This window comes from Beauveria bassiana (genome assembly GCF_000280675.1).
Source record: "Beauveria bassiana ARSEF 2860 unplaced genomic scaffold BBA_S00005, whole genome shotgun sequence".
In the NCBI taxonomy this organism is placed as follows: domain Eukaryota; kingdom Fungi; phylum Ascomycota; class Sordariomycetes; order Hypocreales; family Cordycipitaceae; genus Beauveria; species Beauveria bassiana.
This window is the reverse complement of record NW_007930840.1, coordinates 961,094-980,268: the sequence shown is the minus strand read 5'-3', so window position 1 is coordinate 980,268 and position 19,175 is coordinate 961,094. Positions and strand designations below refer to the sequence as shown.

General features: G+C 52.1%; 2 protein-coding genes across 2 annotated transcripts in view; both read left to right on the top strand.

Annotated features, from left to right (window-relative positions):
* BBA_02592 (eukaryotic aspartyl protease) overlaps positions 1-1,191 on the top strand; it is a gene marked incomplete at both ends in the record, with an annotated part of 2,815 nt that extends 1,624 nt beyond the window's left edge. The window contains one exon of the mRNA XM_008597689.1: positions 57-1,191. Coding sequence (XP_008595911.1) covers positions 57-1,191 — 1,135 coding nt within the window. The remainder of the gene's footprint in view (positions 1-56) is intronic.
* An 11,703-nt stretch (positions 1,192-12,894) lies between these two features.
* BBA_02591 (C6 zinc finger domain protein) lies at positions 12,895-15,531 on the top strand (the record flags this gene model as incomplete). Its single annotated transcript, XM_008597688.1, has 2 exons — positions 12,895-13,816; positions 13,868-15,531. The coding sequence occupies 2 exons, from the start codon at positions 12,895-12,897 to the stop codon at positions 15,529-15,531; spliced, it is 2,586 nt and encodes an 861-aa protein (XP_008595910.1).
* Between the last annotated feature and the right edge of the window lie 3,644 nt (positions 15,532-19,175).

Here is a 19,175-nt window from a genome sequence, read left to right as displayed (position 1 = left end):
ACCACGTCGTCTAGCACTGATCCTTCCACAACGTCGTCTACCACGTCATCTACCAGCGAATCGTCTACTACCTCGTCTACCACTCGATCGTCTACCACTGACTCGTCGACTACGTCGTCTACCACGGATCCGTCTACGTCTACCACGGAGTCGTCTACTACTACTACTAGTTCATCGACTACATCGTCCACCACTGATCCGTCTACGTCCACCACTGATCCGTCTACGTCCACCACGAAGTCGTCGACTACTACTGGTTCGTCTACTACGTCGTCTACCACCGATCCGTCTACGTCTACCACGGAATCATCTACTACACAGTCAAGTACAGAGTCGTCGACTACATCGTCCACCACTGATCTGTCCACGTCTACCACTGATTGGTTCACGACATCTACGATCATTGATTCTGCCACTTCCGTTCCTCAGACCACTGGTTCTATTGCCACTACCCGCCCTGGTAACACGACGTACACCTCCATCGTCACGACTACCCGCACTCATACCATCACCTCGTGCGCTCCCACCGTCACCAATTGTCCTATCGGCAAGGTCACCAGCGAGGTCATCACCTCGTACACCACCTGGTACCCTGGGGAGACTCAGCCTAAGCCGATCAGCACGGAGAGCCAGCCCAACCCTACCAACAGCGGCATCAGCAGCCCCAGCGCGTACACCAAGCCCCCTTGTCCCGAGGTCACCCTAACCTTTGTCATTCCCAAGACCTACTACTGCACCAAGGGTCAGTCCGGCTGCGCCGAGGGCGAGGAGATTATCACCTCGCACCCTGCCACTATCGTTCCCATTACCCCCATGGCCACGCCTACGCCCATTCCCGGCTGCGTCGATTGTCACCCCAAGCAGCCCGCCGCTAAGCCTGCCCAGACTCCTGCCGCGCCCGCTGGTGTCGTTCCCGTCGCTGTGAATCCCCATCCCGTTGAGACCAAGGAGCAAGTTCCTGCGCAGAGCACTCCCGCTGCTCCTGCCCAGCCTCCTTCTACGCCCGCTCCCAAGCCCGTCGCTACACAGAGCAAACCCGCTGCTCCCGTCAAGCCCTCGACCCTGGCTTCCGTCAAGCCCTCTAGCACCGGTGCCCCGATTGCTAGCCAGCCTCCGGTCGTCGCCGGCGCCGCCGGTCTTTACGTCTCCGGTCTTGCTGCCGTTGTTGCCGCTCTCGTTGCTGTCATCTAAAGCGGGATGTCTTTTCTTTGTTTGCGTATAGAATTGGAAATTTGTTGGCTTCACGAGAATGCGTTAAATCTTAATATTCTGATATTGCAGCGTTGGCAATCTTGTTGGGTATTGGGAATGAGTGTCCTCGGGCCTTTGCATAATTGCATGACTTGGAGAGCATCTCCTTGCTTCACGAAGAGCAGAGGACATTTTTGAGAAAGTGAGAAAGATTGCTCCGGTCAGAGCTCGCTCGTATATATAATTTATATCAGGCAGTGAATCACAACAGTATTTAGTTTCATTTTGCATCCTGTAGAGTCAAACTGTGATGTCTATAACCATTTTCTGCTTGGTCAAGGTAGCTGGTCACCCTGTACCACTTGGCATCGACTCTTTCGATATCATTCCGTGGGGGAACAGGGCTGACTGCATGTGGTTGCATCCAGTGAGACGCAACACACAGCGTATCGTGACGCAGCGAATGATTCCACGGACAATGAAGCATAACTCAACTAACAGCACGTATTATCACTCGCACAGATCTAAGGAGCTTCAACTTTACACAGATTCAACAAACGCACTCACAAGGAAAAATCCTCTCACCCGGTTTTTTTTCGGTGACTGGTTCTTTTTTTCGTGATCAGCGTTCATGGCAAAGTCTTGGCCATACTTTGTACCCTGTACCATCTGGGGCAAAACTGCGCGCCTTCGCCCAACCAACACACACACACACACAATCCACGGAGAAAAACAACCGCAGCGTTATGCCAGTAAAACGAGGGTAGAAGCGGAAATAGACAAAAGGCGACAAACACAAATTGAAAATTCGTCATATTTCAAACCCGTGGGGAGGCTAAATTTAGGTGGTTGTGTCGGGACCTAGTTGCCCGCGCCCGCTCTAAAAAAAAAAATAAAGGGCAATACACACTTTGCGGCGCCACGAGTTTTCCCTACCTATTCATCAGGATAGGCTTTTTCTTGCACTTTCGTCAAGCAAAGATCAAAATGAATTTCCCCGTCCGCTCAGAGGGAGAAAGAAATTGTCCCCGAGACCTTGGCATCCCTGCGCACGTGGCGGCGAGACACGCAGCCACATGTGTGTGTGTGTGTGGCCCTCCTCGCAGAATCCGGGGTAAAAGCAAGCACACGCCCTTGTGCGGATTACTCTCAAGGGAGTAAAGTAGTGTCAAGTGGCAATAGCATATTCCTTCCTTGCCATTAGTATTACGTCATTAATTTCATACGGGCGCCATCTTTTTGGAAAGAAAGTACTACTACCAGCAATAAGTTTGCATTCTGGACAGACAAAATTCCCTACCGTGCCTGCTACCAAAAAGAAACCAGGCTGTGTGTATTTGAGTGTGTGTGTAGTTGTTGGCATGTACGCCAAGCCATGCAGGCGCGGAACACTTTCCCGGGTCAAGGAGAACAAAGGCGGGCTCCCGGTTGTGGCATGCCTTTCCCCTTTCCTCCCTCCGCTGCCATCCGCATGTAAACGGGCGCGCGAAGAAAGGGCCAGAGGGCGGAATAGTAAAAGCACGTCATCGCGGAATTTTCCCTGGTCATCTACTAAAATGTCTCATTGGTTCAGATGTAAAAAGAAGAGCGAAACGGGATGTGGGGGATGAAGGACCATGTCGAGATTCTTGAGGTGTGAAATTTAGATGGACCTGCATCAATCACACAATGTAGACGGTAATCTTGCCAACTTTTCTTGTTGAGAGCTTCTAGACCGTGGCCAGATAGGACGGAAAAGCAAATTGGTCCATCGTCGCCAGACACGCCCTTACCGTGTGAGTAGTTGGGCCGCAAGGCAAACAACTAAAAAGAGAGAAAAAAAAAATGGTCAACTTTGCAAGTCTGGCAATGTGAAAGCAAGGGTATAATGTAGGGGCTCGGTCGAAGTACGGATTAGGAAGCTTGGTAAGGAAACCCGATAAGGAAAAACATTACTTCTAGAGGAGGACTTGTCGGCGTAGTCTGCAATATCACGACAAGAGTATACCCATGCCACCTTTTATTGGGGTCCAGCATTACCTTACAGGTATCACTGCAGAGCAAACGAGCAGCGGCAAAGTAGAATTGGGAGCAACGATGACGCCAAAAACCTGGGGTGCAGTGATCCGCAGTGCCGCACCGTCGGGTGGCCAGCCTGTGTAGACGTGATTTGGCCGACGGATTGTGGTGTTGAGCGTCGATGGCTGGAAAAGGGGGCAGAATATTGAGAAATGACCATTTCTCTAAACAAGTTTGATAGCGTGAAAACAAAGAAAAAGATAAGACTGCAACGATACAGGCACTTTTGCAAGTCGCAAGCTTTTGCCACTGGCAGCTGCCTCTGCAACATGACCTTGTTGAAATGTTGGACAGCGACCCAGGCTCGACTCCTATTCTTCACATCGACAAGCTTCGGCAGGTTGACTGCTAGGATAATTGCCGAAAGTTGGCAATATTCCATATGTGCATCGACCTCTGAAACGAAGCCCCGTTTCGGCAAGCGATTGTCGCGTAAAGGCCTAACACAGCAACGGGGAGCTTCAGACGAGACGCATTTGTGCAGTAGAGATTATTGCCCGCTGCAGGCATAGCTCCCGGCATGAACTATGCAGCTTCCTGCCCATCCAGGAAGGGAGCTTGGCTTCCCGGCGTCCCTTTTGGTGGCCACTCCCGCAAATTCTGCATGCAGCATCGGAGTGGAGAGTGAATCATGTGTCTGTTGCCATGCACAAGTAAATTTCGACCGTAGCTTGATAGACCCCTCTAGACGGTTGCAATATCATGTGTGCCACGACAGATATCAGAGACCAATGCCTTACCAGCGGCATGCTCTATTCTGTGTCCTTCGACCAACGGCAGCAAGCTCCTGCTTGAGAAATATCTCGAGACCACACAGCTGTTGCCGTAATAAAACCAAAACAAAAACACGGCCATTTTCCATTTGTTTCGCCCCAGAGACACAGTCGCTCGCTTCAGAAATCCGAGTTACGCCATTGGCTAGCGAACAAGGTCCCCTACCTTCCCGATGTGGTTGATGAAATCTGCAATGCGACCACACTTGCAGTTCCACTTCGCCCACATCGTTCGAGGCAGTGAGACAAATGATTGCTGCTTATCCTAATAGATCTTGGCAGCTAGCTCATTTGCGCAGAGAGAACGCCCTCGTGGCTTTCGGGGGTGGCTGCAAAGGGGAAAAGGCCTTTGAAGCGATTCCCTTCATGTGCCGAAACTTCTTCCAGAATCGTTTTGGAAGAAAGGCCGCACTGTTTAAAACATGCCAGCAGTACTTGAGAGAGCAACAACATGACCTATCATTACTGACCCTAGACCTCGCCTGGGAGGAGAGCGCATCCGGATTTGTGCAGTTTCTGTTTCAATACGTACCGTATCGGGGACAGATACCACACGGAACTCATTTAGCACTGAAGGATAGCGGTCAGCCAACATTGAGTGTCGCAAGACACTAGAACAATCGAGCTCTCGTCTTGCAAAACGGCCCAAGCTAATGGAAGTACCATGCTCGATCCTAGAGATGAGCACCATTGTACGTAGTTCAGCGGCACTTGTCTAGCGCCGGAATTGGCTAGAGGCTATCCATTTCGTAGAGCAGAATCAGTGATGGGCATGTTCGGCTATGAAGTAGCAAGGTTTCGGTGGTGGCTTAGACGAGCCACTGGCTCTAGGCATTGCTTTTTATTTTGTGGTCAGACCAGGCCTTCGAAAATAACGCCCCTTTTGGAAGATCAAGATTACAAAAAACAGTGGCGCTGGATCAGTTGGCGCGTGTGACGAGAGATTCGCGATGATTTTTGGCGGTCAAGGTACAACAGATGCCAAACATGGCCTGCTCGTTCGCAAACAAGTATTCTTGTCCCCGGGCCTGGATGCCGTTTCAGAGCTTTTGAGAGCGTCTGACAGCAAAGATAGCTATGCAATAACCAGTCACTTGCTCACCGCAAGCGCCTCCTATCAGCGACGTTGCGATCGTCAGTGTAGCGGCGTACACCCCCCCAACCTAGGAACTTTTGTGCACCGATGGAGGTGATACCCACGGGGGCCCAAAACGGGTATGTAATACTTGCTAATGCCCGGAGCGTGACATGGCTAATTCATTGCCTCGCAATATGAAGGCCCATGCTGTTGAAGCAAGCTTGAATACAAGACTGCATTGCAGCCTAACAACCCCGCAATTGGTCAACAGGTCTGTAGGCGGGCTCACTGCTGCGAAGCTTTTCACGTGCGTTCGAAGGATGCTCAAACAAAATGCTGTATTGATATAGGCCAGCTGTGTCGTTATGCCCACAAATAGCTCGCCACTCGGCGTCTGAATCTTTGGCTGAAGTAGACAGGTCGTTGGACTACTGAGAATCCAGGAACGTAAGCGACAAGAGCGGTGCTAGGTTCCAAGTGTACTGATGATCTATTACGTTTCGAAACTCCGTTCCAGCAACGCGGTGGGAGATGTGGTGAACCACCCATGGCCACTTTTGCGGGGAAACCATGCTAGGCCAAGACAAGAAAAGCGGCCTCCAAGCGGGAGAGACGGTTCTTGCACCTGAAGCCGTTCATACTAACGCGCTGGCGTTCTTTCAATGGTTGCTTCGGAGGCTTGGCGTATGAGAAACACGAGGCCGGTGATGTTCTTTCGGGTGAACCCCAGCGGAGGAAATAGTAACAATAACACCCTGCCACAACGCAGCCTTGACCGAAAGGCTAGGCATCTTTGTTACAGAGAAATTTAAGACTGTTCTTGTATGTCTCTTCAATAACGACAATGCGATTGAATGTGCAGTTAATGAGATAACTAGTGCAACGTAGCATGCTGGACGGGCACCAGGGGTGGGAGGGCACTCCAGCTGCTATTGTCTTGATAGTGGTGGATAGTGCAAACTTAGAGTCGTCCTCAGGGCTGAAATGGAAAACTCGAGTAGACCCATTTGTTATCCGTCGAAAACAGAGGGTGTCACGTCGGAAACCGACTAAGCAAGGTGACTCTCCTTGATACCGTTAATAATGCCCAGCCGAGGTGTAAGCTGCATACCAAAAGACGCGGGGTAGTTTTTGTGACTGACGGCTTGACTTGCGTGTCACGGCATCTTTTAAATGGCAGTGACGCGATTGGTTCCCAGAAAAGTGATGAGGGCATTTACCCCAGGTTTGAAAAGCCTCTGACAGCTGTCGTTTGTGCAGTCGACTACTCATTACCTGCTCCGGCCCAAAAACCGCAGAAGAAGAGCCCAATAAGCCACAAGCAGCCAGGGCTTTTGCCCCGATGATCCGGCGTTGTGATCGCGGCGGGTTTTGGGGGGGCGTTTTCCATTCGCCGAGTCGTTCACACGGCATGTGGGTGCACCATACTTCACTGGGAAGGACTTTTGACAAGAGGCTATGGCGTCGTGCCATGGCGTTGTGGCGCACCATTGGAAGACGCGGCCATCTTTTGATGGAGGAGAAAGTGGCGCACGACAGTGAAGTGAGGGTGCGGCACAACGGCTGGCTGCCAGAAACGTTTCCAGGGCTGGAGGAAGCATAGCAATCGAAAGGTGAGGCTGTGGAATCGGGTAAACGATTATTCGCATTCGGACAGCCGCCTTTCAGTTTTTTTCTTCTTTTCGGTATCTGCCCGCACAGAAAAGAACTACACTGACTTTCGGCAGGCATTCCTATAAGCCACGATCGGGGTGTGCAGTCTCTGGTAGTTGGCGCGAGCCTGCAACGGAAGCCTGCGTTTGTTGGTGCGCCACGGTAGCCTACGGGCCGACTGGTCGTGGGCAATAAGCGTATCGATTGGCCATACTCGACACCGTTGCACAAACTTGACAACTAGCAACTGGTGGGCTGGCTGGGCCAGCCTTTTCGACGTGGACGATGGCTATCTGCACGGGCAACAAAGATCAGCGCGCATGTGGTGGACTACTCCGTCACCTGGCCAAGGCGGGCATCCTCAGGCCGAAGATGGTGTGGCCTGTTGGAGTTGACGTGCAGAAGTTGAATGCTGATAGCCTTGACGAATGCTGGCTGCAGCTGGCGCCATTCGATTGATGCATTGATGAGCGTCACGAGGCTGGATCAAAGAACCGCATGTTGGTGCAGAGTGAAGATGCAAACGCTCGAGTTGAGACGGCACAGCGATGAGCGATGACAGGCTTGGCGGCTGGCAGAATGACAGACCGCCGTGGTTGTCAGGTGCAATGGCTCAGCTGCCAGGTGGCAGCCACGAACGACATGGCTATCGAACCGTTTGCCGGCCGCTCTGGATCAAGACACTGCAAAAACAACATTTTGTCTTAAACACGATAACTCAATCACTCGCTGCTAAAGGATCGACATGTTGGTGGCGCCGCTTTCTGTTGTTGGGCTGCACCAGTGGCCGGTCTCGCGTGGCCAGCAGACTTGCAGACTTGCAGACTGTAGCGTCGCAGTCGGGACAGACCGGTACAGCTCTATATCGCACCACGGTCCCTATCATCTGCAAGCAAGACTGTTGACCGTCGCAACTCTTCAGACCGAGCCTCAATAAAATTCACACACGGATTATTACCGGCCAAGACATCTGCATTGTTTTTATCATCAGCCGGAAATGTGTTTGTGGCGGCTGGCAGAGGAAATGAAAGGGGGCCGCCCTTTCTTAGCCGGCGGTTGATACCAATCACGGTTCTAACACGCCAGCTGTTATATCGGGCTTCTAGAAAGTGGCTGATCATTAGTCCGCGGTGAGACACACATGCTGGACCCTGCCAATCACCAACAACAGAGGGTGTGCCCATCGCCATCCTTGTGCCACGCCTTGTGACAGGGGGCATTTCGACCAAGCCACGCCGGCTCTCCGTGTTTGGACGGGGAGGCAGAAGTTGAAACGAAAGTTCCTTTGCAACTATGGATATTTTAGACCAGCAGGAAAAGCGGCGCCTATCGGTATTGGGTTAATGGTGGCGTTTTCAGTGATCGGCGCTCAACCTGGCACAGCCTACAGGACTGAACAAGGGGGGAGACGGAGGCATGTAATGATGGAGTGCCAATTAGCTTGCTCGAGAACCATGTGCGGATGAAGGACGGAGAGCTCCTTGAAAATTATGCCGGTTGATTAGGCAAAGTCGATCTTTGCTTATAACGGGCCTATGGATAAATAAATCGAGCTCAAGCCCTGCGACGCGAGGCGGTTCGAGAGTGATGCTACAGCAAATTTAGCTGCCGAGACCCACTGAGTGTAGAGGTGAGGTAGACGCGACAAGTCATCTGGGCTCGTTGCATCGAACGAGTTCGGACAAGACGTATCATGTTTTTAATCTGCCAGATACGACACCATGCGGGATACTGTGCGCCACTACTGGCATCCCGGGGCATCGAGGGCCGCGGCAATAAGGCGCAGCTGGCGATAACCTCGGTGACGGAAGTCGCCCAACATGTCATGCTAAAGCTCCTTGAGCACTGCGTATAAGTAGAATAGAGTCACTGTCGGCGTCTTGCCCGACAAATCATCCCGTGCAAGAATACGCTTCATGACGCCATCGGAGACGGCTGCATAGTGGTTATGGGACCGCAGGGTGCAGAGGGTGCCCTAACGTGGCCAGCGACAATTGCCCAAAGCTTGAAGATGGGATAAACAGGCAAAGAGTTAATGGTGCTCAGATATTACTCAGAAGTGCCTGCGGGGGGCGTTTGCGACGGTGCTTGCAATCACGGACATGTGTGCAGGTACATGGCAAAGAGTAATGCGAAGCTAATGCTGCGGCTCACGGCAAGGCCCTAGAGCGCCATACGGGCTAAGCACATTAGGACTGGTCTTTGAGCATGCTATTCGTCGGCCTGCAGCGACGAGCAATTCCGATATGATCAAATCCGAAGCCGGATTGGCGTGCAGGTCACCGCAAGTCTGCCTGCACACATCTCTCAGATGGAAATCTGGGGCAAAATCCTCCATGGGTCTCCCGAGCGACAGAGCAGCGTCGGAACCGCTGTCAGAAGGAAATCGCTGTCAGACAGGCCGCTCCCCCCACCTTGACAGGTCTTGGGCCGGCTTGGGGGCTGAGGCCAGAGGGCAAAGAGGTGAATAAAAAGACAAGAGCACGAATTATGAGCTGGGCGTGGACATTGTGGGCGGCAGATGTGATTCTCGGGCTTCTTCAGCTTAATAGAGTGGATTTAGGAGCATCAAGTGGGTAGTTTGGACAAAAGGACCATGCCCCTGCCACGCTACCAAGCTACCTCGGACGAGCCTGGAGACTTGTCCGGACTAGTGTCGGCCGGCCCCCATGTCTGAATTGCAGGGGCTTGAGAGGGGACATCTTTGTTCGGGGGGGAAAGGGCAGGCGGTCGATGTTTGATGCTTCGGCCGTGATGGCGTTTTTGGGACAAACAATACCGAGGAGCTGTGAAACTCCGTGTCTAATAAAGAAGGCATGAAAGCCACGTTGCTGGCAGGGATACTGTGACAATACGACAGAGATAAGGGACGGCTTATAAGGCCATAGAGAAAGATGCTATATAGCTGCACTCGCAACCTTGATATGCTACCATGCAGTATATGACGGCAGGCAGTCTTGCACACAATAAAGCCTGATACGTAGGGCTATCGGTAGAGTCTTTGATGAGCTCGGCTGTGGAGACTTGGGTGCGAGGCAAGACAACGCAGCGCAGGTCGGGCCTTGCGGCAACAGGTTCGCCCAATCTATCTTGACATGCTGTTGAGGCGTCAAAGTGGCTTGATGCACCCCGGTTGCCTCTTGCCTCATTGCCTGCGTTTTGTGCTTGCGAGTCTTGCATGCAATATGAGGATTGGGAGCTAGTCGTGGTGGAAACATGATACAAAATGATCTTGCTGACTTCTGAATTGCGTGCGATATCGTGGGCCTTGGCCAGCACCCAAAGACGCTTGTTCCTCGTGTTGCAAACAAGGGCTACAAAGTCTATTATCGGAGGCAGATGGGGCCGTGTATGCAACAATTGTCTATTTGATATGTGATGACTTAGTCGTAGTGGTGAGTAGTCCATCTACATGGATTCTGCTATTGAGAAGGTAGCCACACGGAACGTGAAGAGTGCGGCCCGGAACTTGATCTCGCTCCTATTCGGCGATTGAGCAAGCGTTAATATGGCAGCATGATCCTGAGGTTGGGCTTTCCGAATTACAGCCAGTTGGGCTGACAGATGCCCTCGAGCAGGACAAGCGATGGGGTCTGCAATCTAAGGCAAGGACCGTCGTGGCTGAATATGCACGCGAATCGCAATGCAGAACATGGCATAATCCTGGAGAAGCAATAAAGATTGCCTTGCTTTTCTGATACAAGTAGAAGACCTCCACATGGGACGGCTCGGTTGCTTGGACGCGTCTTGGGCGAGGGGAAACTTGCAACTTGTTTGGCCGTTGGTGGTGCTGTAACCGCCGGAAGCTTGGCCAGCCCACCTGCGCAGATCATAAGTCGCAAGAGATGGGCAAGGAAGAGAGAGTCGAAACGCAGCCCTTTGAAAGTCTGCCAGTTTGGAGGCTAAGTATTATTCGCTTCCACAAGACTTCGCCTGCAACCCCACCAAGCTACGCTACCACTCGGCGCGTAGCACACGGGATGTGGTGCAGTTCGGATGGAGCATAGATGCACAAACGAACACGATGCAATGCGTGCCTTGCCTGAGAGGTAACCAGCAGACACACTGATAAGGTTTCCTTGGTGGTTGATAGGGATGGTGCGGTAGAGGCATGTGGTCACCAGGCCAGCGTTGCAATGTAAGAAGGGATGAAGTACTCCGTCCGTATGCGAGCAGCAGATGGCGAGATTACTACGACGGCAGGCAAAAGAGAGAGACTGGGAGAGTAAATGTACCCCGCCGCAGCGGCGAATGACCACACGACTCCGGAGAAGAGTAAGAATATGAGATGCAAGCGAAGGAGGACGGAGCTTCTAGGCGAACAAGTCAAAAAAGAGAAGAAGAGGGTAAATCGTCAGGCAAGCAAGGAAGCCTGCCGTGCTAACGAAGCGGGCCAAGCTACCTAGGTACGAATACAGCGTGGTTTAGCGTGTAGTGGCAGCAGTCAGCAAGGCGAATTTACACAGGGGAACTGCTAGAGCGGACGCTCTTGGGGTGAATTTACAGTGAAAAGGCTGTTAGGGCGACCGCTAGATTACAGTGGCGGAGGCGGGCTGGGGTAGCGGGACTAGCAGTGGGCAGTGGCGCTGGGGCGTCTGGAGAGGGCCAGACTTGGGTGAGCGCGGAGATATAAGGAATAATGAATACGCATATCATTTGTTCCAAAAACGTCGGGTTCAAAATAAAAATGGATGAGGTACAACGGAAATCAAACATATCATGACGGATCCCTTTATCGGAACCAACAACAAATAGAGCGCCTCAGAGTCGTCCCACCAATTTCAATTTCACAGAGAGGATTGCCCCTCTTCTTCGCCGAAAAGCTCCGCCAACATCCCGTCTTGGGGGGCGCACCTGGTCCCTGTACCGCTTTCATCTACTTGTATAAATGAAGGCGGACAAGGGGGGGGAAAGATGCTCATATTCGTATGCTGATACTGGGGACCTTTTGCTTAGAGGTTTTGTTTGACTGGGCCGCCCCTCTGCCGATCACTGCTGAGTATTGAGGTTGGTGACCGTGAGGGAGCCCGGCTTAGCCCATGCTTCAACTGGCATTTTCTCCGTACCTGATAACTAGCATTTGGTTGGTGCTTTTATCACTCACGGAACGGTAGCCAAGTAGCTTAAATCATAAAAGGTAGATATGGCATTGTCTCCTTGTGGTCGGCACTCTCACCCCTCCCCTCCACTCTCTCAAGCCCTCTGACGGCCAACTTTGTTAGCGCACTCGAGGGCCACTGTAGCAGTGTTTTAGCACCCCCCCCCCCCCCTGGAAGAAGCCCAAGTTGAACTGCTCACCCCCTCTGCCCCTGCTAAATCCGCTGAGCCAGCTGAGCCCAACATTGCCCTTGTATTTTTTTCGCTCTTCTAATTCTTTCCATTCTTTCCCCTCCTCTCTCTCACCCCTCCTACACACCAACACCCCCCTCTCTCTTCTCCCCACCATACATCTCGCTCTTTTCCTTCACCAACCTTCATCTTCCCACATGCGCATCCACTTCCATTATCTTCTTACCCACGTAACCACGCTACCACGGCCATGAAGCCATCGCATCTCGTGGCTTTCCACCGACGCCCCTCCCACCCATCCGCAGTGCCATCCACTCAACGACTTCACCCCTCCCCGGGTCCCATCACTAGGGCCTCTTCCGACATCACACCCCCCCGGCCAGCGCTACGGGGGGTAGGACCGCACTCCTCTGGGCCAGTATCCTTCGCTCACGCTGCTCCAACGACGCCAGCTCTGTCTGCCCGGCCGTTCGCCGCTAATACTGGAAGACGACGGAGCCGGCACCGCAAGTCGACTCGCTCCCTCATCGTATATACATATCGCCTGGCTTCCCGTCCTCATCCTGCCCACCTGTACTTCCTCCCCCACCATACATTTCACAATTCGCATTCTCTCCGACTTATGCTGTCGATTCTCTGACAAGACGCATACCAATTCCTCACTTGGCCTTGTTCACTCGCTTTACACTACCTTGGTTCTGCCCTCCTGCTCCCACGACAACACCTTGCCGCTCAGGATTTCGCCGATTCCTCGAAGCCGTACGCGCAGGACTGCCCCTCTGCAACGACAAGACCTTCAACTACCTGTCTAAAGTTCAAGTTGTAAAACAAGTACTGCGTATTGACTCCATAATGACGGCTCCTCTTTCTCACCAGACCGTCACGGTCAAAGACCCTGCTGCTGTTCGCAAGCGCAGACGTCGTGCTCCAGCTGGTGGCGCTGCAGACGATTGCTTTGCTTGCTCTAAACGCAACGTCAAGTGCGACCGCCGGCGGCCATACTGCTCGCAATGCCTCGAAGTCGGCAACGAATGCTCCGGCTACAAGACCCAGCTAACCTGGGGTGTTGGCGTCGCCAGCCGTGGCAAGCTTCGTGGTCTGTCTCTACCCATCGCCAAGGCTCCTCCCGTGGCTCGTGAGCCCAAAAAGGCCCCCGTCGCCCGCGCCCGATCCAATTCGGCCATGACGACACTCTCTACTCACTGGGACGAGCACGACGAGGTTCACCATGTCAGCCACCGTGGTGCTATTGACATTCCCGCCGCACACTCGTCATATTCCAACTCCGGATACGATTACCTCTCAATGTCGCACCCGGAACACACCCATATGCACACCCAGTCTATTCCTCACGGCAGCTGGAGCAGCGTTCACTACAACTCCCCTCCTATTATGCAATCGCCCGATGAGCGAACGACTCCCAAGTTCTCCAAGTGGCCTATGCCCATCATCACCGACGGTCTCTCATCCTCGGTCGACTCTCTCAGCGAGGTCGACTACCTTTCACCCATGAGCCAAGGATACTCTCGCGATGATATGCCGCCCTTTGGACACAGCCCCACCGTTGGCTACGATGGATTCCCTATTCATCACCAGACATCTCCCATCTCCCGCAGCCCACCTCCCACCTTGCTCATTGACTCGAGCCGCGTGTCCGACTCGTGTGGCCTCGTCTACGGTGGTCCCTCGGACAGCAGCGCCAGCCTCTCGTCGCAGCTCGACCACTTTGAGTCTATGCGCCATTCCAAGTCAGCAACGGACTGCGACGGTCTCAGTGAGCATCGCAATGAGCTGTGCCCTGCTTTCCCATTCTAACCGCGTCCAGGTGTCCCAGATGTCAACAACGGCAACTGTAACGCCATGTCTCCGGGCTGGCACACCAGGGTCAAGGAGGAGGATTTGCATTCACCGCTGTCCGACTTCAGCCCTAATCACTGGCCTTCCATCAGGGATCAACCCCAGCCTCGCATCGGCCAGGACGTGACTGCCAAGATGTCATTTTTCATGGACTACTACAAGATGACTATGGCCCCCTCCATGGTGGTCATTGACACACCTCACAATCCTTTCAAGAACCATCTCTTGCAGCTCGCGAGCGGCAGCCAAAGCCTTCAACATGCCATCTGTGCCCTAGCGTCCTGCAACCTCCGCATGAAGCGCAGGCTCAGTCTCGGCCAGGATACTCGCGAGCTCTATGAGAAGCTTATCGCCGAGAAGCGCGCTACCGAAAATGCCGGAGACGCCCCACCTCAGGATCCCTCGCATGCCGAAGAGATTCAACACCGGAACCTGGCTGTGCAGCTACTCAACCAGCAATTGAGCGATCCGGTCAAGTCACGTCACGACTCTGTCCTTGCCACCATTTTGATTCTCTGCCACTACCGCATGGCAGAGTCGGGAATTGCAAAGTTTCACACGCAATTTGCGGGCGTCAAGAAGATTTTGGCCATGCGGAGTCCACAACAATTCGGTGGGTCCACTGGCGATGTCGCATGGATGGAGACATTGTTTAGTTACTTTGACGCTATTTCGGCCACGATTAATGATCGCGAGGCGCAACTGACGTCTATTGATGACGGCTTTGCCGCTGGCGTCATGCCTGCTGGCGCCGTCAACATGGTCGGCTGTGACCGCGAGCTATTCGAGACGATAGGCAAGCTCGGTAGACTAAACATGCTCTCCCAGCACAGGCCAGTTCAAAACATGGCGGGCTCCATGCAGGCTGCGGGAGATTCCCCGCTGGCAACCCATGCCATGGGTCATGGCTACAGAAATAGCATCAGCAGCGTGCAAAGCCAGACCCAAGGCGCCGAATTTTACGCCACTCCTTCAAGTCAACGCTTTGATGGCAACGGCTTCGGCACATTGCTCGATGATGACGAGCTCCTCACATCGGCCATGTCAACCTCGACTGCGTTTGATGATCGTCGCGCACTTTTCTGGGCAGAGTGGAAGGACGCACGCCAAGCCCTGCAACACTGGCACTTTGACGTCGGCGCCGTGGCCTCGGAGCTCCCTGGCGGCCCGAACCCCAGCCATCTGCGGGACCTGGAATCGCTGTCGGAAGCATTCCGCTACGCAGCCATGCTCTACACGGAGCGACTGGCAAGCCCGAGTCTACCATCGAGCCACACCAACTTTCAGAACCTGGTTAGCCAAGTAGTCTACTACGCCACGAGCCTCGAGGCCGGCAGTTCTGCGGAAAAGTTTCTGCTTTGGCCGCTCTTTATCGCGGGCTCCGAGTGCGTGAACGAGCTGCAGCAAACGATTGTGCGCTCCAAGTGCAAGGATATCATGAATCGCTCTGGCTACATGAACAACCTCGCTGCACTTGATGTGCTAGAGCGTCTTTGGTCTGGCGATTTCCGCAACGGCAGCGAGATGGGCCTTTATGATGGACAGGCCAAGATGGGTGGAGCTCGAGGCCCATTCAACTGGTCCAAATGCTTTGGAGGTCCAGGTGTCGGCGTTGAGTGGATTATGTTTTGATTTTTAACATTTCGTTGTTAGCATGTATGTATCTGGGGGGTTTATCAATCTCTTGTTGTCTTGTGGGCATTATTTGGATGGGAACAAAAAGCGAAACTGCACTGGAAGGTATTGGTTGTATTTCTATCAGACACTGGCGCCAGTTGAGATCTACTGGCACCAGGTACGGAGTATATTGGGCTTTTTGTTCTATTTTGGGTATGAAGCCGGCGCAATCGGAAATTCTGTCGGGTAAATATGAAGACTACCATATAATTGAAACTCGTTATTTTGAGATATCCGGCCTCTTCTCTTGGGGCATCCCGTGTAAGATGATGGCGTGATGGCCGAGTCCACCTGCAGACTGGAGCGGCCTCGAGGCTCTGCATGCCCAGGATCTTGCCTGTCATTATGCCAGACGCGGGAGGCCGATGCATACAGTAAAGCAGCAAGGCCTGCTACTGGGCTACTCTTGGCATGGAAAGATGGGGGCTAAAAGGCGACGGCGGCAGAGCGGCGGGGTTGATGCTTGTCGGTTGTGTGTGACGGCTTGGCTGTGTCTGGCTGTGTCTGGCTGTGCGGGCTTCTAATCAAGCCATGGTAAAATCTGTCGGCAGTTGCTGGTTTCCCCCCCTGTTGGCAGCGAGGCTATGAGATTGTTTTGCTGGGCCGGACGGGACGGACAGACGGACGGACGGGGCGGGCGCGTAATTGGTATGCATTTGATATTGATTCATGACTCTCAATACAAAGTATTTGGTGTTTTTTTTCTAGTTTCCTCTGCCTCGGCTATTGATGGACCAAAGAAAGCAAGCGATCCAAGCAAACATAAACCGTTATCGCATCTATCTGATAGTCTGGACTCCTTTTGGATGCTGATACAGCTAGTTAATACCTACAGCAACCGAGTGACCGAGACCCGACGGTTGAATAGAAAAGAACCCCCCCCCTCCTCCGAGTAGGTGAGGGAGGGGAGGCGCGCGTTGCGAATTGCGATGCGAAACTTTAAACAAACTAGGATAGGTGGTGGTGGTGGGCGTGTATAGGGCATATCGCGCGATAGGATGGCGCCAGCGCTGTTCGCCAGGGGGGGCGTAAACTCTGTTTTGCTCAGCAGGTGCTCGATTGATACGTTACAGCTGAAGGAAGAAAACAAAAGTCCCAGGAGCTTGAATGACACGCGACAGGTCAATTCAAACTTGCTCTTCAAGTTGGACAATCGGTCAAGCAGATGACCATGTTGACTATTTAGAATGCCTTTTCTTGTAACTATGGAGTAGGGTAATGTAGGCTTAAAGCCCCCCGGTGTTGTGTGGTTCTCGCCCCCTAAAATAGATAGGGTACCTGATCAAGAAATATATTTCTTTCTAGGCGTGCGCAAAGCAAATGGCCTATTTTACGCATCTCTTGGCTGCCAAGAACGCTCTTTTTTGCACCAACAACCAACTCCAAAAAAAAAAAATTAAAAAATTGGTACGGTACCCGGTGGTGGTTTTGTTGGCAAAACATTTATACTCGCCTTGTGCATGAATGACAAGAAGTAGCGTTGCAAGGGTAGCAGCAACCTCGAAGTTACGCTGCCGATCCCCGATTCCTGGACTTTGATTATCGAAATCGAGAACTTGGCAGAAAAATAACAATAAGAAAAGTAGCAAAGATTGGCGGTAAAAGAAATGAGAAGATAGAGAAAAAAAAAAAATCAGCGCACCATTCAGCGTTTCTTTGAGCCTAGCATCGCGTTTCGATTCATGTCACCATCTGTAATCAACGGCTGCTTCCGCTACACCTCGTTGTGTGTGTGTATGTGTGCGTGTGATGAAGCCAAGAAACCAAGAAAAGCTTGGTTTTGTATAGATGCGATGCCCTGTTGCGTGTTCCTTGGTACTAGTGGTTAGTCGCCCAACGTGGCGATGCACGCTTATTAGGTGCTGTTGGCGCGCCCACAGAAACACTGCATCACACACACACACACACACACGCCCACCCCCCTTCCATGCAGCAAAACACCTTGCAGAATTTGTCTTGATGGGAGATGATGGAGGAAAGAAGACACCAGAAATAGCGGCAAAGGCTTGAATATGACAGGCAAAGATTCCAAGCAAGAGCCTTGATGCCTATGCAGCGTGCACCACATGACCAAAGCCAAGACACGTACATATATTCTCGGTATTAATGCGTTGTTTCACTGGGATTGATCAACGAACAACGCAGAATAAAGCAGAAATGGTCCCTGTAAGCATTCTAAATGTGACGGAAAAAGAGCTTAAAGAATGCAGTATTATAGCCCGCCTTCATGCACCACTTGGTGTGGTTTTTTTTTATCTTTTTTCTATTCTGGTCTTGGAACCCCCATTAATGCGTTTCAATTATGCCAGTCTCAGAAAGTCATGTATGAGCTGTTCAGCCCCAGCGAATGACTTGAAAAGAGGCGCGGCATGCACCAGTTTCTTCATGCTGTGATGACTCAGAATGAATGCCCAATACATTCATTTCTTGTCGGTCTGTTTGAATAGTACAACTCAAGTCCGCTTTGCCATGGATTCCAAATTCCGCAACCGTGGCCCGTATATTACAGAGTACCGCAAAAAAAAAAAAAAAAAAAAAGTTCAAGCGGCGGCCGTCCATCGAGATGACCAAGAAAAGAATCAGGCAATGATTCCACTTCTTCTTCTTCGTCTTCTTATTCTGCCCGCTTTGCCCCTGTTCCGTACTCCCGTTCGCCTCCGCGGCCCTGGGCGCTGCCGAGGGCTTTTGATTCCGAGGAGCACTCACCGTTTATTGAACCAGCGCACAAAACGTCGCCAGAATTTTCCTTTCTCTGTTTTTTTTAAACCAGGTGGGCAGGAAATAAGAAGAAGAAGGTAGCGTTACATATATGACGATGCAGCTGCCCTTGTGCTGGCTGTTCACGCGGTATTCGACTCACCGGGCACCACGCACGCGGAGTCGTTGAAGGCGACCAACTCGAGCTATAGTGACTAATTTACATCTAGAAAAGTCTGCATCCCGTATTGTTTCGGATGAAAATAGCAAGATGAAGAAGATGAAAAAGCAAATACATGGACAATCTATGCATCAACTGATTCGTAGATGCCCACGCGAGTAGAAAATGTATTAGGCTCACACCCCCTCCTCCAGCTGTGTGTGCCCCTCCTCCAACTGCTAGCGGGGGAGTGTGCTAGACAACTAGCAACAAACAAAGGGCAGCCTTGGTTTTCAAGGAGAGCGAAAGTGCCGTCTCGTTCAAATCGCAACCATCATCTTGCGCACTCTTGTCTTTCGGCTCGTGTGCTAGTTGCCAGCCTTGATTAGCGGGAGTTCTTTTCTTTTCTTTTTTTTTTCTTTTGCCTTGTTTGTCTAGAACATGATCAAGGCTCCCCGAGATGCTAAATAGATGGGACGGACGCCGGCGAAGAAAGGGCAAAGCAAAAAAAACAAAAACACAAAAGAAAAAAAACACGCCTCCGATCGGCGTAGTTAGCAGTAGTGTAGCCACCGGCGCGTAATCAATTAACGTTACTCATACTGAGCAAATCACAGACGGGGATAAGAAGCAAGCGTGTCATGCTGAAAAAAAGCAATCTTTCTGCATCTCTGAGACCTGAAAAGCAAAGCATATTTTTTTTCTTGCATGATTTGGCGTTCTTGCTTGCATGAACTTGTTC